A 26,971-nucleotide genomic window follows, 5' to 3' on the forward strand; every position below is an offset into this window, starting at 1 on the left:
TTTGAACAAGCACAGGTTGCATATCGCTACAGAAAACCTTGAGTCCATATTGTGCCCCCAACAATTCTGGGTAATTGATTCCCTGTGTTGGGGAATTACAGACTCCTGCTCATTCCATCTGCCCCCACAGCTCTAGACTGTGTTTGTGGCTCCCCATCCTTAGCCGCTAGCATTGGTCTGAACCACCGATGGCTTTCGAGCAAAATTTCCCTTGAGCTGTCTCTCGTTCGTTATCCACCATAGTTTATCAACAATGGCCTCTGCTGGTAATCCATAGTTTTGCCAATTTGGCCTGCATGTAATCTGAGTGTTCGTTCCTTTGCTCGCTGTAAATTCTGGTAATGCAAAGGCCCGTGACGTACTGCTGGAAATGCAGGTACTATTTGCCAATTACACTCGCTGTTTGCCTGATAGATGGCTAGTATTTGACTATCAGGTCATAGCAGGCTTACTTAATCTTGTTGTTTGCCCCTAGGCAAAGTCACCAACATATTTACTGTTTTTAATAGTAAATCCTAGGTAATCAATTATCCTTGTAGGTGTCAATTTTGATTTAACTGGATGGATGAGGTAACCAATTCTTTCAAACAGGGTTTTGGTTTGCTTTGACTGATGCTTCTGCCAATTCTTGGTGACTCCAAATTGAAAATGTCCTCCAAATATGCCATTACTATGTGGTTTTGAGACCTTTGTAGTCCCAGAATTGGTTTCCGTAGTTTAGTCAATAGTCTAGGAGCTGCTGTCAACCCATTTGGCAGAGCCATGCCATCCAGTTAAACTTCAAATATCTCCTGTTCTTAGTGAATAGACACCGAATAGTATGCATCTTTGAGGTTGATGCATGCCATGTGACCATTTTATAGGAAGCTCCTATAAAACAGTTGTTAGACCATAACAAAATTTTACTGTTCTGAAAGTCTATACTGCACAAATGAGTTAAACCTGGATGAAGTGACATCCTCCATCTGTCACCTGTCCTGGAAGGCAATCCTGCCCATAATACTGGGCCTGCCTCGAAGACAACTCCGGTCCGAGTTCCGTCTGCTTGGAACATATGTGTGTTGTGCAGTAAAATAATCACATGTTGTTATCTGTTTTTTAAAACCAGATCTGAAATTCATGTTATTGTCATTTTGAACAAAAACACAAGAGTAAAATTACCAACATGTAACTGGTCCACAATCCCTTGTTTCGGTAAACCCAGACCCACCTACCTCCATGGCTACCGGTGGTCTTGTGGTAAGCCCAAAGGCCCCTGATGCGGGTTCCTTTTCTCCCCTTGATTGGGAGTAGGACTGGTAGGGAGTGTGGATTCCATGTTTCTCCTGACCTCTGCTTGGGTCTTGGTCTGAAAACCTTATCATACTGAGCTTGCCTTGTAAGACAATTCTGGCCATAATTCTGAGTCTGCCTTGAAAGACGGCTTCAGTGAACTGCTTATCGTTTGCTTGTCGTTGTACCTTGATTGGTCCGACATCTTTTGCTTCCTTCTTCTGGTCTTACCTGAAGAGAGGATTCGGCGGCTAGTTTCTCCAATTTCACCCTGATAGCGCTGTTCCCTTGCCGGCATTTGTGCGAATATTCTGCCAACTGCTGGCTCTTGAGGCCATATGCATGTGCTTCAGTATGTTCATACTTTAAATTCGAGATCAGTTACCTATTGATCACTCACACTCCCCTCCACTGAGAGTGCGATTTGTAGGCAGCTGAAAACAGATGCTGCCGCAGGCCCCTGAGGATACCTGCGCTGACATGGCCCCTCCAGCGAACCTAAATGAGATTCTTGCTTTGGGTCAGACTGAAACTGACCGTGGATGCTCCTCTCCTCAGAGCAGGAGACATTTGTGCAGCCCTGAAACAGGTGCCGCTGCCTGCGGGTTCTCCATAATTCCCGGGCTGATAACTCCCTCCTTTGGAGTATATCATTGTGGAGCACCTCTCCATCAGGTGCTCCATGTGGGTTTTGAACGTTTAAACACGTTACCCATGAAGGAGGTTATCCTCTCCATCCGGGATCCTCCTGGCCTATCCTCCAATTGGGTTTGCCTAGGTACTCCTGGCCCGTTTTGTTTTCCCCATGTGTGAGGCTGCTGGCACGGCCTGCTGTAGAGGCCCGTGCTGATACTGCTCCCTCCTTTGGAGCAGATCATTGTTGGAGCAACTTCTCCATAAGTTGCTCCATGTGGGAGAGTCGTCCTCAGACGCTCTCCGTTGAGGGAGGGTATCCCTCTTCCCCGGACTCATCTGAGTCAACGGGTGTCAGACTTGCGGGTGGTTTTTACGTCCCGCAGGACCACCACGGAGCTCCTCCTCCTGCACCAAGTCTTTCCTGCCGGATCTGCCGGCGGTAATGTCGGGAACAAGACCGTCGCCCACTACTGGGAATGCTGCGGTCTTCGGCAGCCGACTTCCCCGCGGACCGTCTCCTCGACATCTGGGCTCTGAAACTACAAAAAGCTTCAAGTCCGAGAGAACGCAGGTAAGTAGTTCAACTTTCCTTACCTGCCGATCCTGACGGCTGGTAGGACACAGTGCCTCTCCAGTCCGTCATGCGCGTTGCGTTCAGACGTAATGACGCGCACGCAGACGGACGGCCCTTCTTCACGTAGTCACTCACGTGACTCCGAAGTAAAATCTTTGTTTTGATTGCACCTACCAACATGCATACATTATTATATTACAGTTAATATGTACCGAGGGCAAATTTTTGTTCCATTGCTCCCCATTCCCAATTACTTTTACATTGAAGTGATTGAAATTCAAGTGAAGCTTAAATGGCATCAGAAAAATAAAACCTCCGGAATGGATGATATTCATTACGTGTTGGTTTGAGTCAGTATTAGCACAATTACTATATTAAACATTGAATCTTCAGATGTCCTGGTTCAAGCTAAAACTGAAGACAAATAATAATCCCCTCACACATTCCCCTGCAAGTATCTTGTCACTCCTTTAAAATATGCGCCTTCTTTGAATCAGCTCTTAAACATCGCATCTGAATCAGTTTCCATCTGATTACACTCCTTGAGGATGTTCATCTACGTGTTCATTTAATAAAACAACGAGATTGGGGACATTTCTATTCAACCTGTCAGGAATTTGGGGGTGGGGGGGGGGGGAGTTAGAAATAGTCAGTGAGATAAACAAACATAATAGTTGAGTGGCAAATGACAATAGTGCTACCTTCCCAATATTTAACTGAAGGAAATAATGGGTTATCAGGGCTGTATGTTGTGACAGACAGCCTGACACCTTGCATGTAATCTAATATTACACTTATCCCATCCCCCTGGATATTCCGGATTAATAAATTAAGGTTTTGTCAACTAATTACAAATCAGGCTAATTCCAAATCAATAACATTAGCCAACTCCGAAACACGAAGCGCTGAGCATTGGGATCCAGACATCACTGACAACTGGCCTCAGTTGCCCGCTCACATCTGGCAGTGCTCTCTGCCTGAACTAGGGGCCACGGAGCGTTTTTGAAAGTTGGGAGGTTGAGCGATCACTGATCACTAACCTTGGGGTTACCTGGCACAGATTCCACAGATTCACAACTCTCTCTGTGAAGAAAGTTTGTCCTCATCTCAGCCCTAACTGGCCAGCCTTTATTCTTAAACTGTGACCCATGGTTCTGAACTCCCTCATTTTTCCTGCAGTTACAGTAAGTGTAGATCTAGCCGGCAAGCAGGATGCTTTATCCAACCACCCCCATTTGAAGGTCACTATCTGCCACCGTTTCTACCCAGTGCTTGGTACTTACTTCCAGCAGCCACTGGTTGTCCTCCAGGATGCACCGAGCCGCAGCCTGATCCATGCCGGTCACCTGCGCGAATTTGGCACAGAGACTCTTATGGCAGCGGGTCAACGCTTCCGACGCCTCCGACGGCACGGGACTCTTGCACTGAGGCTGCTCCATGGCCAGAACTGCAGTGAGCGACTCACCAGCCCGGCAAACACTCACCAGCCCGGCAAACACTCACCAGCCCGGCAAACACTCGCCAGCTGGGCAATCACTCGCCAGCCCCGGCTCCCCGTCCCCATCTGTCTCTGCCGTTGCTTCTGCTTCCATCCCGCCTATGCTGTTGATATGAGTTATAAAATTTCCGTTGAACACAGAATTTCTCACGACAGAGTGTGAGAAATTTGTGATCAGCGAGAGAGCGTGAGAATTTGGCAAAATGCGTGATTCTCACACTCAATACGTGAGAGTTGGCAGCCCTGTACGATAGCACCCACTTTAATGTCATCTACAAACTTAAGGGCCTGTCCAACTTGCCGATTTTTTTTCGCCGATTGCAGGCATCATTGACTGGCATTTCAGGTCACCGAAAATTTTGCGGCGTGACACGGCGTGATGGCGTATGAGACGCGGTGTTTTTTTCAAGTGTCGCAACATTATTTTCGATGCCGCTGGATTTTGAAATGTTCAAAATCTTTTGGCGACACTGATATGACGCCGGCAGTCGCCGAAAAAGTTGCCAGGTGGGACAGGCCCTTTACTACATTCTTTTCCAAATTGATGATATAAATGACGAAGACCAATGGGTCCAGTTGCTCTCTAGTTTCTCCGTCCCTCTTCCTGCTCTCCCCCTCTCACTCCCCTCCACCCTTCCACCCCTCCACCCCCCTCCTCTCCCCCTCTCCACCCCCTCCACCTCACCCCTCCACCTCTCCCCCTCCCTCCCTCCCATTCTCCCTCTCTCAGCTGACCGGGATGGATTTTTGAGACATTCAGGGCCAGATATTACAGCATGAGCAATGCAGTTACCAAAATATGCAGTTATTAAACTGTGAATTAACAGAGTCGTTCATGAACTGCAAATTTGTGGAAACAGCTGCTGTGTTTGCACCAATGCTTTCCGTCTTTCCTACTGTGTAAGAACTTGTGGATTGGAGTGAGATCTGCCAAGCAAACTCATAGTTGGGAATCTGGCTGCCAATCAGCAGAGTAATCACTTTTAACAATGTGAGAATTGTTCTTGTAATCTCAGGGCCAGCAAGGGGATTATTTTAAAAGTCCATTTTAATTCCAATTTCTGAAGTTTTCAGTTTTTCAAAAATGTTGAATACAATTTTTTCACCCCGTTTCTCGCTCCCTCTTTCACTCTTTCTCTCTTACTCCTCCTGCCTGATGACCCAGACTCACCTTCTCTCCTAAAATAGACACAAATTGAAGTAACTCAGCGGGCCAAGCAACATCTTTGGAGAAAAAGGATAATTATATTTCGGGTCCCGACCTGAAATGTCACCTCTCCTTTTTCTCCAGGGATGTTGCCTGATATGCTGAGTTACTCCATTTAAGAAAGAACTGCAGATGCTGGAATAATCGAAACTCCCTAATCAATTTGTCCCTTCCCACCCAAGCCACCCCCTCCCTTGGTACTTGCAACTGCAGGAAATGCTACACTTCTCGCGTTACCTCCCCCTTGACTCCATCCAAGGACCCAAGAGTTCTTTCCAGGTGAGGCAGAGGTTCACCTGCACCTCCTCCATCTATTGCATCCGCTGCTCTAGGCGTCAGCTGCTCTACATCAGTGAGACCAAGCTTAGGCTTGGCGATCGCTTCGCCCAACACCTCCGCACAGTTCGCACTAACAAACCTGACCTCCCGGTGGTCCAGCACTTCAACTACCCCTCCCATTCCGAATCCGACCTTTCTTTCCTGGGCCTCCTCCATGGCCAGAGTGAGCCCCACTGCAAATTGGAGGAGCAGCACCTCATATTACGCTTGGGCAGTTTACACCCCAGCGGTATGAACATTGACTTCTCCAATTTCAGGTAGTCCTTGATTTCTCCCTCCTGCCCCTCGCCTTCTCAGCTCTCCAACAGTCCACTGTCTCCGCCTCTTCCTTTCTTCTTCCCGCGCCCCCCCCCCCCCCCCCCCACCTCCACATCAGTTTGAAGAAGGGTCTCGACCCGAAACGTCACCTTGGCTCCATAGATGCTGCCTCACCCGCTGAGTTTCTCCAGCATTTTTGTCTGCCTGCTGAGTTACTCCAGCACCTTGTGTTCATCTTTGGCATAACAGCATCTGCAATTCTTTGTTTTTTCACCTTCTCCCCATATCTCTTTTTTTCTCGTTCCTTTGGCCTCACTATTTAAGGATGGTGGGGAGGAAGGGGGGGGGGGGGGATGAGGGGGGGGGGGGGTCTCAGTCCTTGTATACAGTCTTGTATCTCAGTCCTCGATACAACAACGGCTCAAGGTTTCTGGTGGGCCCTGACCAAGCTCACCACTCCCATTAGCAAAACTCTGGATTCTATCCCAATTTAGACCTGGCTCCACCCAGGCAAGGTCCCAACACACTGCTTTCCAACCACGTTGTGACTCCAGCATCAGTGTGCTGTCCCTTTGACAGTGCGGTGCAGTGGGAGAGGGGAAGGCGTGGGTGGGTTATTGGATGCAGGAAGTAGGGATGTTGGATTATTGAAGGGGGAGGTGGTGGTGGGAAAGTTGGATTACTAAGGAGGTGGAAGGGAATATTGTAACATTAAGGAGAGGGAAGGCGTGTGCAGGATTATTGAAGGGGAATGAGGTGGGGTTGGGTTCTAGAGGAAAGGAGAGGGAAGACGGGGCATTGTATAATTGAGGGTGGGGGAAAGTAGATGTGTTGGATTATTGGAGTAGGGGCTTTGGGGTGGTAGTTTATCTGGGATCGGGAAAAGTAGGATGTTGGATTATTGAGGAAGAGGGAAGGGGGTGACGTCGTATTATACCATACCATACCATATGACACGATAAAGCTTTATTTATCCCAGGAGGGAAATTGATCTGCAAACGATCATAAAAACACACAATACATGAAACATGAAATTAAAGGGACGAGTGGAAAACAATTGGGCATGTGCACAGATTGGGGAGGGGAGGGGGAAAGGGGAGGAGTGTCAGTCTACCCTATGACAGAAGGGGGAGAAGTTGTACAGTCTGATGGCCACAAGGAAGAAGGATCTCCTGTGGCATTCTGTCCTGCATCTTGGTGGAACCAGTCTGTTGCTGAAGGTACTCCTCAGGTTGGCCAGTGTGTCATGGAGGGGGTGAGCTGTGGTGTCCAGGTTGCTCTGCAGTTTGAGGAAACATAGAAACATAGAAAATAGGTGCAGGAGTAGGCCATTCGGCCCTTCGAGCCTGCACCACCATTCGATATGATCATGGCTGATCATCCAACTCAGTATCCCATCCCTGCCTTCTCTCCATACCTCCTGATCCCTTTAGCCACAAGGCCCACATCTAACTCCCTCTTAAATATAGCCAATGAACTGGCCTCAACTACCTTCTGTGGCAGAGAATTCCAGAGATTCACCACTCTCTGTGTAAAAAATGATTTTCTCATCTCGGTCCTAAAAGACTTCCCTCTTATCCTTAAACTGTGACCCCCTAGTTCTGGACTTTCCCAACATCGGGAATAATCTTCCTGCATCTAGCCTGTCCAACCCCTTAAGAATATTGTAAGTTTCTATAAGATCCCCCCTCAATCTTCTAAATTCTAGCGAGTACAAGCCGAGTCTATCCAGTCTTTCTTCATATGAAAGTCCTGCCATCCCAGGAATCAGTCTGGTGAACCTTCTCTGCACTCCCTCTATGGCAAGAATGTCTTTCCTCAGATTAGGAGACCAAAACTGTACGCAATACTCCAGGTGTGGTCTCCAGGAGGAGCATCCTCAAGACCCCCCATGAATCCAGCTCCACCCCCAGGACGGAGCCAGCCATCCCGATGAGTTTGTTGATCTTAAATTGGTGATCCCCAACTTATTGGGAAGGTGGGGTGTTGGATTATTAGGGAAAGATGGGCGACGGTGGGGTGTAGTTTTGTTGTGGGGAGGAGGTCGGGCTTGGGTTATTGAGAAACGGAGGGGATTGGTGAGGGGGGAAGCTGTTGGTTGATGAATGTTGAACTGAATATACGTATATAGTGAGATCGATCGTTACTTACAAAGTTGGCAATAGATTGATTGATTATACCTTTAATAATCCTTTACAGGAAATTACAGTGCCACGACAGCTTCAAGACAGACATAACACCACACATTTCCTCAAATGGCTTCCGTACTTAACAAGTTAAAATACAAGTTAAAATACAAGTTAAAATACAATGAATGAAAAATAGTGCAGTTATTTATGCGCATTATATAACCTTATAGCAGCTGGTAAACAGGACTTCCTATGTCTCTCAGTTTTGCACATTGGTGCAATCAGCCTCTGACTGAAGATGCTGCTCTTGATCACCTTCAGGGCATGGAGTGGGTGAGTGGGGTTGGTCATTATTGAACCCAGTTTGTTCAGAGTTCTGGCCTCTGCCACCTGCTGGACCGTTCGTTGTGCAGCCCCGACCACTGAGCCGGCCTTCCTGATCAGCTTGTCCAGTCTGTTTTTGTCCGCTATGCGGGCGCCATCTCCCCAACAGGCCACAGCAAAAAACAGAGCACTGGCCACCACTGAATGGTAGACACTGCACAGTAGGGGTTGGCAGATGTTAAATGACCTCAGCCTCCTTAAAAAATACAGTCGGCTTTGTCCCCGCCTCCATATGACACTTCCAGTCCAGCTCACTGTCAAGCTGCACCCCAAGATGGGAGGTAACGTTTGGTCAAATCCTCTCTGAATGTTTGGAAGGACTGAGTGAGGTCCTCCTGTTTCTTAGACCCGAGCTGTGTGGCTCGTCCACCTGCTCTGTCTCTGCGCAATTGGTGTGAAGGAATGGGCGTGGAAGGAATTTTCTGTTGATTACTGTGCATGAGTAATGAACTGGGGAAGACAGGATAACTTCAATGTAACATAAAGCAAGAATCAAAGAGCTGCAGATGCTGGAAATTGAAATCCATTTGCTGCTTTTGTTCCAATTTAACAGAGCTGGTTATAGTTTGTCTTGTAACCATGAATCTTGCGTATTACTAATTTTTTGAATGCCGATGAGCTTTACATTCCCTCTCCCCTGCTGTGATTATTAGCTTTTTGTTTTTCTCTCAAATGTAGTGTTCTTTCTCATTTTGGTGGACTCATCCATCTTGCTCCCTCTTCATTCCCTTTCTCTTTTGGTCACTCACTCTGTCTATCGTCTCCCCCCCCTCCCCCCACCCCCCCCCCACCCCCTCTTCTCTCACTGTCGCACATTCCCCCCTCCCATCCATCTTCTTCTCCACCTTTGTCTTTGCGACTGTGTCTGTTATTTTACTCTCTCTCTCTCTCGCTCTCTCTCTCTCTCTCTCTCTCTTTCTCTCTCTCCCCCCCACTCTCTCTCTCTCTCTCTCTCTCTCTCTCTCTCTCTCTCTCTATTTCTCTATCTCTCTCTCACACTCAGTCTCTCATCTCTTTTTCTCTCCCCCTTTCCCTGCCAACAGGTTCCAATTCTGCTTTCACTTATGAATCCTGTTCTGATATCAACATCTGACAGACCCATGTCGAGTCCTAGTCTGCCTACCTCTCTTTAATCTAGGGCACACCAGGCAGAGTATGAAGGACTTACACTTCCATATATGGGTCTGATTTGCAAAATTCAAAATCACATGATAAGTGCTGAAACTCACAGAGAGCATGAATAAATCTGCGCCAAATGACCGATAAACTTTCCACGAAGCATTTGTCTTGGTAACAGTAGAAAGTGCAAACATTCCTATAACTACTGAGGTATGCTCTTAGTTCAAAAGGCACCCATTTTTCATTTCTTTCTGGAGTATGTGAGTTATGACAAAACGAAAAGCAAGGATTGTGTTACCCTTAAAAACATCCATTTGGCACACATCCCTCTTGCAATGCGTGCCACTGGAGGAGCATCCGGGAGGGGGAGGAGTATTGGAATCACAGCTTATGCGTTTGGAAGATCGTGGCAGTCCTGGGATTGTTTTTCTGGCTAGTCGGAGATTTTGTGTGTGCGTGTTTCGGTACCAGAGGCACCGTGCATTCTACTCTCCCCCCTCCTGCGGCCCACTCAGCCCTTCGTGTTTTAAAAATTTGCCGCCTTGTCACGGGAACAGTTAACCCTTAGGATGGTACCTGCACCCTCCTCCCATTCAGCGGCAGCTTGTGTTTCAGAGTTCTGTTCCAAATCTGGGCAACTTTATGCCCCTGTCCCACTTAGGAAACCTGAACGGAAACCTCTGGAGACTTTGCGCCCCACCCAAGGTTTACGTGCGGTTCCCGGAGGTTTTTATCTGTCTCCCTGCCTGCTTCCTCTACCTGCAACCTCCGGCAACCACCTGCAACCTCTGGGAACCGCACGGAAACCTTGGGTGGGGCGCAAAGTCTCCAGAGGTTTCTGTTCAGGTTTCCTAAGTGGGACAGGGGCATTAAAAAAAAATCAAATTTCCCAACAACTAATTAATAGAAAAGAGAACAGTATGTAGAGCACCTAATAAATATGACACGGAATGAGGTTGACTAACAGAAGCACTGCCTTAAATACTGTTATGTTTTGGATTTTTTTCTGGTTTATAACGTTCTTCGTTGCTAGAACGTTAGTGTCCAAATGGATTTTACTCTTAATTTTTTTCAGAGTGAAACACATTCCAAGGTCTTGTTTGTACAAAGGTAACTTGAAGCTCTGGGTGTCCACTGTGGTGTTTGCTTGTGGTCAGATGTTGAAATTCTTCATCCCCCTAGGCTACAGACGTGCCCCCATATATCCGCTGATGTCAGCAAACCATTGGGGGCAGCCCAGGCTTTAACTCTTCCCTCCACGGTGTTATTTTAAATGAGGATGTTTAATAAACCATTCTTAAAGGTACATTCAGTCTAATCCTGGACATAGAAACTTTGTACACATTATAAAAATAATTACTGTCTTCATTATTTGTTGTGTCTGTAAAGGCCAGCATTTATTGTCCATCCCTGATTGCTCTTAAGTAGACAGAGATGATCAATCTTCGTGAACTGTTGCAGTCCCTTCTCGTGAAGGCACTTCCACAGTGTTGTGGGGGAGTGGAGTCCTAGGGTTTAGATATAGTGGCAATGAAGGAGCAGGGATACATTTGCATGTCAGGATGGTGTGTGACTTGGAGAGGATGCTGCAGGAAATGGGGTTCCCAAGTTTCTTGTGGCCGTTGGCCCTTCTCAGAAGTAGATGGCATGGGACTGGGAGTTGCTGTTGGAGTCGTCCAGGTGAGCAAATGCACTGGAGCCATTGAGCACATCTTCACCAGACAGTGGCTACACTTTGAAAAGGCGTTGATTGGTTGCAAACTAATTTGAAGTGTTGTGAGACCTTGAAAGGCATTCCTTGCACACAAGACGTCTCGCCATCCACTGTTGGTTCTCCTCATTACCATCAGTTCTTGCAACATGAGTTTTGAGAGGAATCCATTTTGGGAGTTATATTGTTGCACGGATAAACATGCAAGTGAATCTATGCCATTGGCTTCACAACAAAGTTGCCTGTGTTGTCCCTGCGGCAACATCTTCGACCACTGCCAAGATGTGTAGGCTGTATGGTTTTCTGCCGAGCCTTGCACACCCAGGAGTTTTTGCTCTGGCTGGTAACCATCTATATTCCATAATTATAATCATAAGATCGTAAGAATTAAGAGCAGGATTAGGCCATTTGGACCAAACGAGGTTGCACCACTAGTCATCAAGATCAAGACAAATCTACCCGCCATGTTTCTGACCAATGCTCAAATCTGTTGATTCCTTTCACATGTAGTAATATATCCATCTCTGTTTTGAATGAACACAGCGACTGTCTCCACTGCCTCCGGGGGACAGAATTCCAAAGGTTTGCCAACATCTGAGGAAAATTTATCTTCGTTTTTGCACCCAGTAGTTGGTTGACCTTGAGATTTCTGTCTTCTGGAGGCTATAGAGATTCAATGAGTTCAATCAAAACAGAGACTGGGAGATATTTTTGATGCTAACAAAAGATGTTGGGGATATCAGGATGGGGCAGGCAAATGCTTGGTACCTTAATCTGAGACTGGCCCCTGGCCCTAGATTCCACAGCTGGCTGCCTATCAAGCTTCTGCAGTCTGCTTGCTGAGGCAGTGTCATCTACATCCCTTATCCTGAGGACAGAATATGGAGTCCTGCAGTTTTGTAATGGGAGGTGGGATTGTCAGCACAAACCCAGCACTGGCAGAGTCTGACGCCCGGTGCAGACACAGTGGGGATGAGCTGTGGTCTGGGACCTCACCTTGACACAAGTAGCATTCTCTCCAGAAGCATATCCAGCTGTCAGGTTTGATAGTATACGATGACAATGATTTGTGGAATGTAATCATTAATAGTTCTGCCTCATTGTGTTACCACACTGATGAAAGAGAATGTGTTTGATCCCAATCTGAAAACCCAGTGCAGAAACCCAGTGCAGTGACCCAGGGCGACCACGGTGACAGTGGTAGAGTTGCTGTGCTAGATACCCGGGTTCGATCCTGACTACGGGTGCTGTCTGTATGGAGTTTGTACGTTTGTGAGATATAAGATTGAGGGGGGATCTTATAGAAACTTACAAAATTCTTAAGGGGTTGGACAGGCTAGATGCAGGAAGATTATTCTCTATGTTGGGGAAGTCCAGAACTAAGGGTCACAGTTTAAGGATAAGAGGGAAGTCTTTTAGGACCGAGATGAGAAAATCATTTTTTACACAGAGAGTGGTGAATCTGTGGAATTCTCTGCCACAGAAGGTAGTTGAAGCCAGTTCATTGGCTATATTTAAGAGGGAGTTAGATGTGGCCCTTGTGGCTAAAGGGATCAGGGGGTATGGAGAGAAGGCAGGGATGGGATACTGAGTTGGATGATCAGCCATGATCATATCGAATGGCAGTGCAGGCTCGAAGGGCCGAATAGCCTACTCCTGCACCTATTTTCTATGTTTCTATGTTTCTATGTTCTCCCTGTGACCACGTGGGTTTTCTCCGAGATCTTCGGTTTCCTCCCACACTCCAGAGACGTACGGATCAGTAGGTTAATTGGCTTGGTGTACGTGTAGGATGGTGTTAATGTGCGGGGATCGCTGGTCGGCGCGGACTCGGTGGGCCAAAGGGCCTATTTCCGCGCTGTATCTCTAATACTGAAAAAATCTAAAATAAATCCCGCCTAAACTTCCCGCCGACTTGATCTTAACCTCTTCAGAAAATGTTCTTGGTAACTTCACGGCTTGCTGGAAACCTTGTGAAACCTTGCATTTCCAACTGTGTGGAAATGTCAGCAGTCCAAGCGGAGTCTGTAAATAAAGTTGGTGGATTCCCGGCTGCCTGGAATGGTGGAAGCACTGTCACTGATTATCCAGCTGCTCTACTCTGTGTTGGTGCTTCTAACCCATACCAAACCCTCCTCTCCCTCTCCTTCCTTCCCCCATCACCAGCTGCCCAAGAGCCCACTCTTCACCTCACTCCCTTTGGAGTCAGTTCCATACTGTTCATCTCCTTCCTACCGGGGAATATCTTTGTTCAACCCCTCCCTATCCTCTCAAGGCCCACCAGCCGTGAATATTCCTATTGGGATTCATCTGTGCACCTTTTCCCTGGGCGATGCAGAATCGAGTGTGAAAATTAGCAGCATCAGTTCCCAGGACAAGTCTGGACCAGAGAAGGCAGGAGCCAGGAGACTCAGTGCCAGGCATTTGTGTTTGGTTACATGTGCACATGTGCATTTGTATGTGCATGTGCAAGTCTGTGCATGTGTGTCGCAGTGTGTGTAGATATGAAGTGTGCCCATGAACATGCACATCTGTATGCAGCATGTCAGTGCATGTGCGTGTGCCTGTCAGTGTATGTGTGTCCGAGTGTGTGTATACATATGTTCAGTGCATGTGTATCCGTGAGTAGGTGTGTATGTATGCATCTGTATGTGTGAGTGTATGTGACTGTGTGTGTGTATATATATGCATGTGAGTATATATGTCTCTGTATGTATTGGTGAATAGTGCATGTGTGTGTATTGTTCGTGAGCGGGGGTATTTGTATGATGCAGGGGAGCAGAGGATGCGTTGAGGATGAGTCGGGTGGAGTGTGTGGAGGATGAGGTGGAGTTGGGTGAGGAGGAGTTAGGGTGGAGTTTGTGGAGGATAAGTTGAGAAGTGGGTGAAGGATGTTTTTGGAGTGGGTTGAAGATTAGTTAGGTGGAATTAGCTGATGATGAGTTGGGGGTGTGAATGGGTTGAGGCTGAGATAGGATTGTGTAAGAAGGAACTGCAGATGCTGGTTTAAACCGAAGATAGACATAAAAAGCTGGAGTAACTCAGCGGGACAGGCAGCATCTCTAGAGAGAAGGAATGGGTGACGTTTCGGGTCAAGACCCTTCTTCAGACTGGTTAGGGATAAGGAAAATGAGAGATAGACAATTGACAATAGGTGCAGGAGTAGGCCATTCGGCACTTCGAGCCAGCACCGCCATTCAATGTGATCATGGCTGATCATCCTCAATCAGTACCACGTTCCTGCCTTCTCCCCATATCCCCTGACTCCGCTATCTTTAAGAGCCCTATCTAGCTCTCTCTTGAAAGTATCCAGAGAACCAGAGATGCCAGAGAGTAATGGTGGAAGGTTGTTTGTCAGGTTGGAGGCCAGTGACGAGTGGGGTGCCACAGGGATCTGTGTTGGGTCCACTGTTGTTTGTCATGTACATCAATGATCTGGACGATGGTGTGGTAAATTGGATTAGTAAGTATGCAGATGATACTAAGATAGGTGGGGTTGCGGGTAATGAAGTAGAGTTTCAAAGTCTACAGAGAGATATATGCCAGTTGGAAGAGTGGGCTGAAAGATGGCAGATGGAGTTTAATGCTGATAAGTGTGAGGTGCTACATCTTGGCAGGACAAATCAAAATAGGACGTACATGGTAAATGGTAGGGAATTGAAGAATGTAGGTGAACAGAGGGATCTGGGAATAACTGTGCACAGTTCCATGAAAGTGGAATCTCATGTAGATAGGGTGGTAAAGAAAGCTTTTGGTGTGCTGGCCTTTATAAATCAGAGCATTGAGTATAGAAGTTGGGATGTAATGTTAAAATTGTACAAGGCATTGGTGAGGCCAATTCTGGAGTATGGTGTACAATTTTGGTCGCCTAATTATAGGAAGGATGTCAACAAAATAGAGAGAGTACAGAGGAGATTTACTAGAATGTTGCCTGGGTTTCAGCAACTAAGTTACAGAGAAAGGTTGAACAAGTTAGGGCTTTATTCTTTGGAGCGCAGAAGGTTAAGGGGGGACTTGATAGAGGTTTTTAAAATGATGAGAGGGATAGACAGAGTTGACGTGGAAAAGCTTTTCCCACTGAGAGTAGGGAAGATTCAAACAAGGGGACATGACTTGAGAATTAAGGGACTGAAGTTTAGGGGTAACATGAGGGGGAACTTCTTTACTCAGAGAGTGGTAGCTGTGTGGAATGAGCTTCCAGTGAAGGTGGTGGAGGCAGGTTCGTTTTTATCATTTAAAAATAAATTGGATAGTTATATGGATGGGAAAGGAATGGAGGGTTATGGTCTGAGCGCAGGTATATGGGACTAGGGGAGATTATGTGTTCGGCACGGACTAGAGGGGTCGAGATGGCCTGTTTCCGTGCTGTAATTGTTATATGGTTATATGGTTATGGTTAACCAGCCTCCACTAGAGGCAGAGAATTCCACAGACTCACAACTCTCTGTGAGAAAAAGTGTTTCCTCGTCTCCGTTCTAAATGGCTTACCCCTTATTCTTAAACTGTGGCCCCTGGTTCTTGACTCCCCCAACATCGGGAATGTTTCCTGCCTCTATTTTAGTGTGTCCAAACCCTTAACAATCTTATATGTTTCAATAAGATTCCCTTTCATCCTTCTAAACTCCAGAGTGTACAAGCACAGCCGCTCCATTCTCTCAGCATATGACAGTCCCGCCATCCTGTGAATTAACCTTGTAAACCTATGCTGCACTCCCTCAATAGCAAGAATGTCCTTCCTCAAATTAGGGGACCAAAACTGCACACAATACTCCAAGTGTGGTCTCACTAGGGCCCCGTACAACTGCAGAAGGACCTCTTTGCTCCTATACTCGACTCCTCTTGTTATAAAGGCCAACATGCCATTCGCTTTCTTCACCGCCTGCTGTACCTGCATGCTTACTTTCATAGGCTGATGAACAATGACCCCCAGATCCCGTTGTACTTCCCCTTTTCCCAACTTGACGCCATTTAGATAGTAGTCTGCCTTCCTGTTTTTGCTACCAAAGTGGATAACCTCACATTTATCCACATTAAACTTCATCTGCCATGCATCTGCCCACTCCCCCAACCTGTCCAAGTCACCCTGCATTCTCATAGCATCCTCCTCACAGTTCACACTGCCACACAGTTTTGTGTCATCTGCAAATTTGCTAAGATGATGTGTGGAGAGATGATGTGTGGATAGATGATGATGTGGAGAGATGGAGAACAAAGAACGAAAGATATGCAAAAAAAGTAACGATGATAAAGGAATCAGGCCATTGTAAGCTGTTTGTTGGGTGAAAATGAGAAGTCAGTGTGACTTGGGTTGGGAGAGAGGGAACGCCGGGGCTACCTGAAGTGAGATAATCAATATTCATACCACTGGGCTGTAAGCTGCCCAAGCGAAATATGAGATGCTGTTCCTCCAATTTGCTTTTAGTCTCATTCTGACAATGGAGGAGACTGGGGACAGAAAGGTCTGTGTAGGAATAGGAAGGAGAATTAAAGTGTCCAGCCACCAGGAGATCAGATTGGTTCAGGCAGGCTGAGCGCAGGTGTTCCTCGAAACGATCGCCCAGTCTGCGTTTGGTCTCGCCGATATATGAGTCCACATCTTGAACAACGGATACAGTAGATGAAGTTGGAGGAGGTGCAAGTGAACCTCTGCCTAACCTGAAAGGACTGTCGGGGTGCCTGGACAGAGTTGAGGGAGGAGGTATAACAACAGGTGTTGCATCTTCTGCAGTTGCAGGGGAAGGTTCCTGGGGAGGGGCTAGTTTTGGTGGGAAGGGATGAGTTAACCAGGGAGCTGCGGTGGGAACAGTCTCTGAGGAAGGCGGAGAGTGGTGGAGATGGGAAAATGTGGCTAGTGGTGGGATCCCATTGGAGGTGTTGGAAAATTTGGAGGATTATGTGTTGTATGCGATGGCTGATGGGGTGGAAGGTGAGGACTAGGGGGAATCTGTCTCTGTTGTGACTAGGGGGAGGGGGAGCAATGGCAGAGCTGCAGGGTACCGAGGAGACACGAGTGAGGGCTTCATCTATGATGGGAGAGGGGAACCCCCGTTCCCTAAAGAATGGGCACATCTCGGATGTTCTAGTATGGAACACCTCATCTTGGGCACAGATGCGGCGTAGATGCAAGGGTTGAAAGTAGGGGATAGTCTTTGCAGGAAGCAAGGTGGGAAGAAGTGTAGTCGAGATAGTTGTGGGAGTTACAGGGTTTGTAATGGATGTCAGTCAGCAGTCTATTTCTTGTGATGGAGTGTGAGATCAAGAAAGGGGAGGGAGGTGTCAGTGATTGTCCAAGTAAATTTGAGTGCAGGATGAAAATTAGTAGTGAAGTTGATGAAGTCCATGAGTTCTGCATGGGTGCAGAAGTAGCACCACTGCAGCCATCAATGTAACGGAGATAGAGTTCGGGAATAGGGCCAGTGTACGCCTGTAACAGGAATTGTCGGATGGAGTGGGTTGAGGATGAGATGGGTTGATGGTACAGGGGTGGCGTGGTTGAGGATGAGTTGCGGTGAAGTGCGTTGTGCATGTTGAGGTTGGGGTGTGCTGGGGTGGGAGTTGGTTGAGGGTGGTGGAGTTTGGATTGTGTTGTGGTCGGGAATGGGAACCTGAGCTTGGACTGTCTTCAGGATGACCGTGTCATCAGTTGGGTGACTGCTGGCACTGAGTCCTCGTGGGAGGCTGCTCCAACTGCGGGCCATTGAATGTGGAAAGCTTTGCCAACTCTAGGAGTGTGAGCAGTGTGCAGGATTCCAATGTGACACTCCACCTCCTAACGCCACCAGGAGGCAGAGAGGGTCGGCTCTCGAGCCTGACCCGAGCTAGTGGCTGACTAAATAGTTCATATTTAGGTTGGCACTGGAGAGCATAGAGAGTATCCTATCTCTCAGGTCCGAGTTCAATCCTGACCTCGGGTGCTATCTGTGTGAAGTTTGCAAGTTTTCCCTGTTCTCCCATGTGTTCCAGTTTCCTTGCACATCTAAAGGACTTGTAGATCTGCAGTTCCTTCTTAAACAAAGGACTTGTAGATTAGTAGGTTAATTGGCCACTGCAAATTGGTTCCACCAAATAGAGACACAAATGCTGGAGTAACTCAGCGGTTCAGGCAGCATCTCTGGAGAAATGGAATAGGTGATGTTTCAGGTCGAGACCCTTCTTCAGACTCGAGAAAGGCATTAACCCAAAACGTCACCTATTCCTTTTCTCCGGAGATGCTACCTGATCAGCTGAGTGTATACCATTTTGTGTATATCTTCTCTCATCCAAGTTGCTTGGCTGTGAATGGCCATCATTTCTCCAGTTCCCAACAAAACAGAGTAAGCCACAAGAAGCCAACTTTGTTTTTATCAGGAACTAACTGCAGTTGATCACTTTGCTTCCTCCTCCCAGTCCAACCAATACTATAGTTCATTCTAAAGAGAACCCGTACTCCGTCAACTTTTGAGAAATCCGCTACAAATCAGCCTAGGGAACAAGTAATAGTGGAATAAATCGATCTGGGTCCAGACTTTTAAAGCTAAGAGGAAATGAAGTCAATCTGCAGATCAGAAATTATTTCCAGAAACCAACTTTGAACCGACAGGCTAGAGCAGGAGGTGTGCTGTGTGATCTGGCCCAATGCCCCTGTAATCTCAGTCTGCAGCTCATCTGAATATTAACGTGGGCTTAAACTGGAAATGGGAGGGCCAATCTCATTCATCCTTTGTGTCGGAAGAAACTGCAGATGCTGGTTAAAACTGAAGATAGGCATAAAAAACTAGAGTAACTCAGTGGGTCAGGCAGCATCTCTGGAATCTGACGATGGGTCTCGAAATGTCAGCTATTCCTTTCCTCCAGAGATGCTGCCTGACCCATTGAGTTATTCCAGCTTTTGGTTTCCCTTTATCCTTTGACAGGTAAAAAAATAAGGTGATGCATTATTCCAGTTTATTTGACCATTTCAATCCAATTCCGGATTATAAAAGAAAAGGATCCCTTGGTGCATTTTGATTGTTAATCGTTCCTGATAAACCAGCTGCACCTTGGCTAGTTAATGCAGAGTAATAGAAGGTTGCTTTGCCTGTTAATGTGCTCATATTTCACAAGGTCCCATCGTTATAAATTGGCCCCTGCTGCCTGAATGATGGGACTGTGGTCAGTGGGTGTGCAGCTCTGTTACATTCAAGAGACCCCCTTCCAATTAATGCAGTGGCCTTCAACACTGTAGGCCTGTATAGTTTAGCAGGCTGTCATGGTCTCACATTCTCCTTTCATTACTGTGTGAAGGCAGATAGCAAGTGGTAACAGAGGACAGCCAAGCACACAAGAATATATGGAGCCAGAGCAGGAGGCCATTGAGCCCCTCTGTAATGTCATTGCTTATATGAATGCCCTTAACTCTCCTGCCTGTTCCCCACAACCTGACTCTCTTCTCAACCTGCCTCAGCTTGAAGTCAGTGACTCTTGTCTCCACATCCCACTGGATGTTGATGAAGACACTCTGTGCGGGAAAAAAAATTCCTCCTCATCCTAGCCAGGTCAGGAGACTTTGCTCCCTGGTTCTGGATCTCCCTGAAGAAGTGAAATGTTGCTCTCAGCTTTCTTTCTCTGAGAGCCTGGAGCATTTCAATGAGATTATTTCTCCCACCTCTCTGGAAATGAGATTTCAGACAAGTTCCTTCTCACGAAGGTATGGGAAAGATCTTGGAGTCCACAGCTCTGTCCAAGGACAGTAGGGCTGCTAGATAATATAGTTCAGGTAGTGCACACGCAACTTGCCGTAATCAACCGAAACATAAAGGTCCAGATCAGGGAGGTCACTCTGGAACTGTGTAAAACACTAGTCAGGCCATAGTTGGAGCACTGTGTCTTCTTAGACTGTCAGGCATGAATTTCTTCCACAGTTCTGTGGGTTCTAAGGTGGCTGAAAACGTCAATGTGGGAGACGGGAAGGAGGTGGGGGTGATAGACAGTTTGTAAAGTAGGAATGCTCCTGCAATTAATGAGGGCCTCTTTGTGCTCTTAATCATGGAACAGAGGTTCTCGCTGCCAACCCAAATCTTCTCCACTTGAATGGTCATGGGCTAGAGCTTCGTAGGAATTAGTATTGTTTATTGTCACATGTACCAATATACGTGTACCAGTGAAAAATGGTGTTTAGCATGCTATCCAGGTGAAAATATGTTTTATGTTTTATTATTTATTATTATTTATTTATTTTTATGATACTGCCTGTAAGGGAAATTCATTTCGTTGTCTCTAACTGGGACAATGACAATAAATTTGAATACAATACAATACAATACAATACAAAAAGGACATCTGTATATGATTACAATCAAAACCATAAGTGAGTACAACAAGGAATGTAAAGAGAAAGGGAATAGAGTGTAGATAAGAGTGCACTGCGGTTAGTGATTTAGAAGTGGAGCAATTGTAATGGATCCTCTTCTTGGAGAGTCTGGAGCATTTCTTCAAGGGATGCTTTGAGGATACTCTCAATGGACAGAATGGCCTCTGTCTGTCACATAGTCTCCTCTGTCAGAATGGAATAGAGTGTCTGTTGCAGGAGTTCCAGGATTCATCTCAGTCAGAAGGAATGGCTGGTGTGTAAGTTGGAGGGGAATCTGTAACAGGAATTAGAGGGGAACCAAGACTCCTTAGACTTCCGTGTTTAAGAAGGAACTGCAGATTTCTGCTGGAAAATCGAAGGTAGACAAAAGTGCTGGAGAAACTCAGCGGGTGCAGCAGCATCTATGGAGTGAAGGAAATAGGCAACGTTTCGGGCCGAAACCCTTCTTCAGACCCAAATGGATTGTGGACCAATGGATCAAACCTTCAGGTCTGAAGAAGGGTTTCGGCCCAAATCGTTGCCTATTTCCTTTGCTCCATAGATGCTGCTGCACCCGCTGAGTTTCTCCAGCACTTTTGTCTACCTCCTTAGACTTCCACCACCTCTAGAAGCCAGAAAGACATGGGCAACAAAAGCATCAGGACATCACTGCCTGGAAGTTGTCTTTCAAGCCACATACCATCCTGACTTAGAAAAAGATTGCCGTTCCTTCACTGTCACCGAGTCAAAATCCTGGCAACCCTCCCTGATAGCACTGTGGATATACTCACACCTCCAGAACTGCAGCAGTTCAAAGAGAGAGCTCACCACCACCTTCTCAATGGCATTTGGGTGGGAAATTAAATGTTGGCTCACCCTGCAAAGCCCACATCTCTGGAATTAATAAACAAAAATGTGGCAATGTTTTCTGTATGGATGCTGGTTGCTGTACAGTGTATGTTGTCATTGGAAGGCTCCTCAATCCGAATCCTTCTAGGCAACAAGGTGTGCATGTAGGAGGTTCTATCAGAAGACCCCAACTCTATGAGGGTCATTAGGGGTGGGATTGGACAGGCACTGATGTCCACAGCATCATGACGCCTAACTAACTGTCACTCTTTCCTTCGACAGAGAGAAAGCAGAAAGCAAAAGTGAAGGGAGCAGGCAGGAGGAAGAAGAAGCGAGCTCGTGCCAAGGAGCGCAAGCAGTTTGTGGCACTTCAAACCACAGAGAGCACTGACCTGTAAAAGAGGACAAACCATTTAATCCACAAAATGCCCCTGGCTGCTCGGCCTTCCTGCCCACCTGGCAGTTGTGCTGCTTTTGACAATATTAGTGGCAGGTAATGAGAGAGGGAGAGGGAGCTTGTTTTTATTTATACATCAGTCATTTGCTGTTCCCTGTTTGGCCCGTACAGAACACGTTTGGTGTGGCAAAGACTTTTACAGAGGACACTGAAGGCTGGTCAGGCCAACAAGTTGCCATTGACATAATTTAAAATATGCAACATAAGCCCCTGCTTGTAAAACTGCCGAGAGATGGAGAAGAGGACGTGTCTATTTATATGCAGGAAGACGTATGAACACAGGACGAGGACTGTTTATTACATGGAGTTTGTCTTTTTGTTCGTCCTACATTCCAGGGCGATCCCTCCATCGTGGTTGCGCAGGACTCGGCACAGGTCCCAGTGACGTCACCAACATAACATGCTTTAAAGGCTGTAACTGTATAATCCAAGCAATGACTGTCCCCTAGTTGCTTGTCTGGTGTATACACAGTGCTGAGTCTATCCATAATAAACTTATTCACTGTATATATATACACACTTGTTGACGGTCTGCTTCATGGTCACTGGTGCTATCTCCTCTTGCCTCTGATATTTGTATGTTGGGGGAGTCCAGCGATGCATGTCAAGAGAGGTGTCTGTGACTGCTTCTGACACCTGCTCTGATCCCAAGGTGGCCTTTGGATCTTCAGTGGTCAAGCAGTAGGTCCTTTGGATGAGAAGGTTTGTACTCGCTAGAATTTAGGAGATTGAGGGGGGATCTTGTAGAAACTTACAAAATTCTTAAGGGATTGGACAGGCTAGATGCAGGAAGATTGTTCCCGATGTTGGGGAAGTCCAGGACAAGGGGTCACAGTTTGAGGATAGAGGGAAAATCCTTTAGGACCGAGATAAGAAAACATTTTTCACACAGAGAGTGGTGAATCTCTGGAACTCTCTGCCACAGAAGGTAGTTGAGGCCAGTTCATTGGCTATATTTAAGAGGGAGTTAGATGTGGCCCTTGTGGCTAAAGGGGTCAGGGGGTATGGAGAGAAGGCAGGTACAGGATACTGAGTTGGATGATCAGCCATGATCATATTGAATGGCGGTGCAGGCTCGAAGGGCCAAATAGCCTACTCCTGCACCTATTTTCTATGTTTCTATGTTTCTAGAAGAATTATTTTGCCTGGTGCCAACCTGTCAAATTCTCTTACATATTCACAATTTAATTTGATATACAGTGCAAAAAAAGATTCACAAGGATATTGCCAGGACTGTAGGGCTTGAGTTATGGGAGGCGAGATAGATCAGTGACCAGAGAGATCAGTGACCAGGGAGATCAGTGAAGGGCGCAGTTGAAAGGTTAGAAGGCAGAGGGAAGAATATCTTTGTGCATTGAGTGACCTGGAATGGAGATGGGAAACAGAGTCAACAAGAGCCTTCAGGAAAGACCTGGAGAGAGACTGCAGGGGAAATCTTACTGAGCTGTGTGAACTGAGAAGGGGAATGGGACTGATGGAGAGCTCTGTTACAGAACCAATACAGACGCAGAAAGTGAAAGAAATATCATCTTAAATATGTGAAGTGACCTTTTGCAAGGGAGTCTGTCAAAGAAAAAAGACCACATAGGGGTCAAATGAAACAATCGATTGCTTGATAGGGGTGCTAGTGTTTTCCCATCACCAAGACGCCGGGATCAAGTTAGAAATGCTGAAGACACTCAGCAGGTGAAGCTGCATCTGTGGAGAGAGAAACAAAGTTAATGTTTCAGGTCAATGATCTGTTCTGATGAATGGTCATTGACACATTAACTTTGTTTCCCCCCCCGTACAGATTTCGAGAACCTAGAGATGTTTGCTTTTGGAACAATTACACAGAGTGGGATTGGCTCTGCATAGTTTGAGCAAAGAAGCAGGATACGAATTTCAGCAGATTCATTGTTAGGGGATCTGAGGAATGTGGAGATAGGGTTCAACGGGACAGTACCACAACTGAGAGGTCCTTGTAAGCCAGAGTGAGGGCTGGGAATCTCTGTACTCTGTGAATGGAAGACCATGGAATTGACTAAGATTAACAATGGGTCCAAAGGAGATGTTTATGTGCAGAGGAAGATCAAAGGCTGGGATCATAAATCTAGGAGCACACCAATAAATCATTTGAGGAATTTGAAAGAAAGAGTGGGAAGAATGCGGAATGCATAAGCTGGAAGGAATGAGGTGGAGTGAGAATGGGAAGAGGCTGGCATGGAGTGGAAACAGCAACATGGATCAGAAGGGCTGAGTGGCCTTTAAAGCTGCATTGGTAATGACGGGGTTCTTGCCTATATCGGACATCATGGAGTTTATTTCCCAGACTGAAATGTAGTTTTTTCTCCTTAACAAGAAGATCATATTCAGTTAATCACAGTTACAGTACAAATTACTGGAAAGACCAAAACTGCACAGCTGTTTGCAAACATCAATCAATCAATCATTCATCATTTTCATCACGCATATCTCCCCCGTGGCGACCAGCTTTCACAGACGGCCTCCAGAGTCTCTGTGGCCACCACTTATTCCCTCTCCAGGGACATGCGGGCATGGACATAGGCCTGGAAGAAGGGCAGGCAGTCAACTCAGGCAGAGCCCTTGACTGCCCACCAACCCTAGGCTGCCTACTGAGACTGAAATGTTGGCAGTTCAGGACATGCACAGGTAACCCTTCCAGTCCTTGGAATAGCTACTAACGACACTGTATTCTGACCGGAGATTCTGTGCTGCTTAAACCAAAGGAGGTCAAGGATGAAAGTACACAGAGGAGGCATTTGCATTGTGTAAAGGTTGTATTTTTGTTGGCTGAGCTATTTTGCAGCCTAAAACCCTCACACTCAGCTACCATCCATCCCTTTGCCCAAACCTTCCAAATGCATATCTCCACCCATCCCTCACCACCCCAAACGTCGGTGGATGCTCAAGGCCAGCTGAGTGACCAGTTGCTTAACCTGTTCACTGCCAAGTTTTTTCCCACTATTGACCTGAGTTTAGTCGGAGGGGGCGTGGAGGGGGTGACTGAACAAATAACAGAAACAGAATCTGATTAAAAATCTTATGCTCCCACTCTGACCTCTCCCCTCTGCCTTTTATGCTACTCCAACAAAAATGTAAGCATGAAAAACAGCACCTTGTCTTCTGACAGACGCGTTGCTGCCTTTTGGCTTCTATGAGTTCAGGTATTTGTTTCTGCCACTCATACTGCCTCATGTTTCTTTATTTACCCAATCACCACATCTCAATCATTCCTTTTACAGGCAATCTCTTTTGGTCCCCACTCTGACACACACTTTTCCCTCTCTTCTCCCCCTCTCTCCCTTCCTCCCTTTCATTATTTCCACATCTTTCATCTTCCCAGTCTGAGGAAAGGTCATCGACCTGTAAGGTTCACTGTGTTGTATTTCCCAGATGCTGCCTGACCTGCTCAGTGTTTCCAGCATTCTCTGTTGTAATTAAAGGTGTGGTGAGAAGAAGGCAGATAATTGCGGAGCAGGCAAGGTCTGAGAAAGGAAAGCAGCTGGTCGTTCCTGAGTGAGTTGGTAACAAACAGAAGTCCCAAAAACTGTTTTCAATCGAGCCTCTCAATGGGACGAGGAGAGAGAATGGGAAGAGGAACGATGACGCAGGAAAGGGTGAATTCCTGAGTTCAATCACTCTTGCCCATGAAGGGGAGGAGTTCTCTGTGCTTGGCCTGAGCACACTTACTGCTCACATCATGTTTTACTCTTTGCTTAAACCGTTCTACAGTCACAGAGCATCACTCGATAAAGGCTAAAAATGTAATTGATTTCTGAATGCTTGTATGTTTTTAACCCATTTCTGTTTGTTAGTGTTTTAAAATACTTTACATTAAATGGGCTAATAGGTTTATGTATAATAATAGTTTTATATAATAGGTTTATATAATAATCCAGTGTTGGGTGATATATAAATGTATAAAAGCCTTTGGAAACTTGCAGCCAGTCTCAGCAGGATTGATATTGGGTGTTGAAACATATTGAAAATCAGGACGCCACGTTTTACGCTTGTTCAGAATTACAGTCAGTGAATATGTTCACACACATACACACACGCACACACACACGTCCATTCATGCAAACGCACACACTCACATGTACATTCAATCACATGTACTCAGATGCAGTCACACGCCATACATACACACTCACATGTAGACACACATAAAAACACATGCTCACAAGGAAATATAAAATATCATGTTCGCATACACGTACATCAATGCCCATGGTCACACGTGTATACACGCACTCACACTCGTACAAAGGGTGGTGGGTGTATGGAATGAGCTGCCAGAGGAGGTAGTTGAGGCAGGAACTATTGCAACATTCAAGAAACAATTAGACAGATACATGGAAAGGACAGGTTTGGAGGGATATGGGCCAAATACAGGCAGGTGGGACTAGTGTAGATGGGACATGTTGGTCAGTGTGGGCGAGTTCGGTCAAAGGGCCTGTTTCCATGCTATATGACTCTATGACTGTATGACATTATGACAAGCAAACACATTCACACACATCCACTGCCACACATACATACTCATTCTCACATTCACATCCACATTTTGAATTTACTTGTTAACTTTCTAGAATCTGAGTGTCTCACACAAGGCCAGAATATATATTCCCATCCCTTCTTAGTAATAGAAGTTGATCGTTTGGGAGGTGCTGCCCGAATAGTTTGGGTGAGTAACTGCAGAGCAGTTGTAGATGTTGCATTCTGCCACCACTGCACCAGTGGTGGAGGGAATGAATGTTTCAGATGATGGATGGAGAATCAATCAAGTGGACTGATGGCCATCCAGATAAGTCTCTAGTCAATGGTGGCCCCTAGCATGTCGATGATAAAAGATAGCAAAGCTAATGCTATTGAATATCGAGGGTCAGTGTAAATGAAGCAGCCCATACCTGCATTCAGCAAGGCCCAGTAAATGACGTAACATTCAGGCAATGGCCATCACTAACTGGTACTTTAGTGGCATGAATGCTATTTGCCGTTTACCAGCCCTTGCTGCATCCACTGCTTTGTTTGCTTAAAGTTTGTGTGATGGAATCAGACATTGTGCAATTGGCAGTGAACATCCTCTCATCTCACCTTGTTATGGGAGGAGGGTCAGTAACTAAGCAGCAAATGCTGGATGTGCCCACGACACTGCCATGTGGAACTCCTGCAATTATGTCCTGAAACAGGATGATTCCTTTGTGTAAGATATGACTTTAACCATT

At 46.3% G+C, this 26,971-nt stretch overlaps 1 protein-coding gene across 2 annotated transcripts in view; it reads left to right on the forward strand.

Annotated features, from left to right (window-relative positions):
* The window catches only part of rspo2 (R-spondin 2), a 111,657-nt gene extending 89,400 nt beyond the window's left edge, over positions 1 to 22,257 (forward strand). For both annotated transcript variants that reach the window (XM_033019130.1, XM_033019131.1), the window contains exon 5: positions 21,566 to 22,257. In XM_033019130.1, the coding sequence (XP_032875021.1) occupies positions 21,566 to 21,681 (116 nt within the window). In that variant the 3' untranslated portion in view covers positions 21,682 to 22,257. The remainder of the gene's footprint in view (positions 1 to 21,565) is intronic.
* Positions 22,258 to 26,971: the final 4,714 nt, after the last annotated feature.

The sequence above is a fragment of the Amblyraja radiata genome, chromosome 4 (assembly GCF_010909765.2).
Source record: "Amblyraja radiata isolate CabotCenter1 chromosome 4, sAmbRad1.1.pri, whole genome shotgun sequence".
NCBI lineage: Eukaryota > Metazoa > Chordata > Chondrichthyes > Rajiformes > Rajidae > Amblyraja > Amblyraja radiata.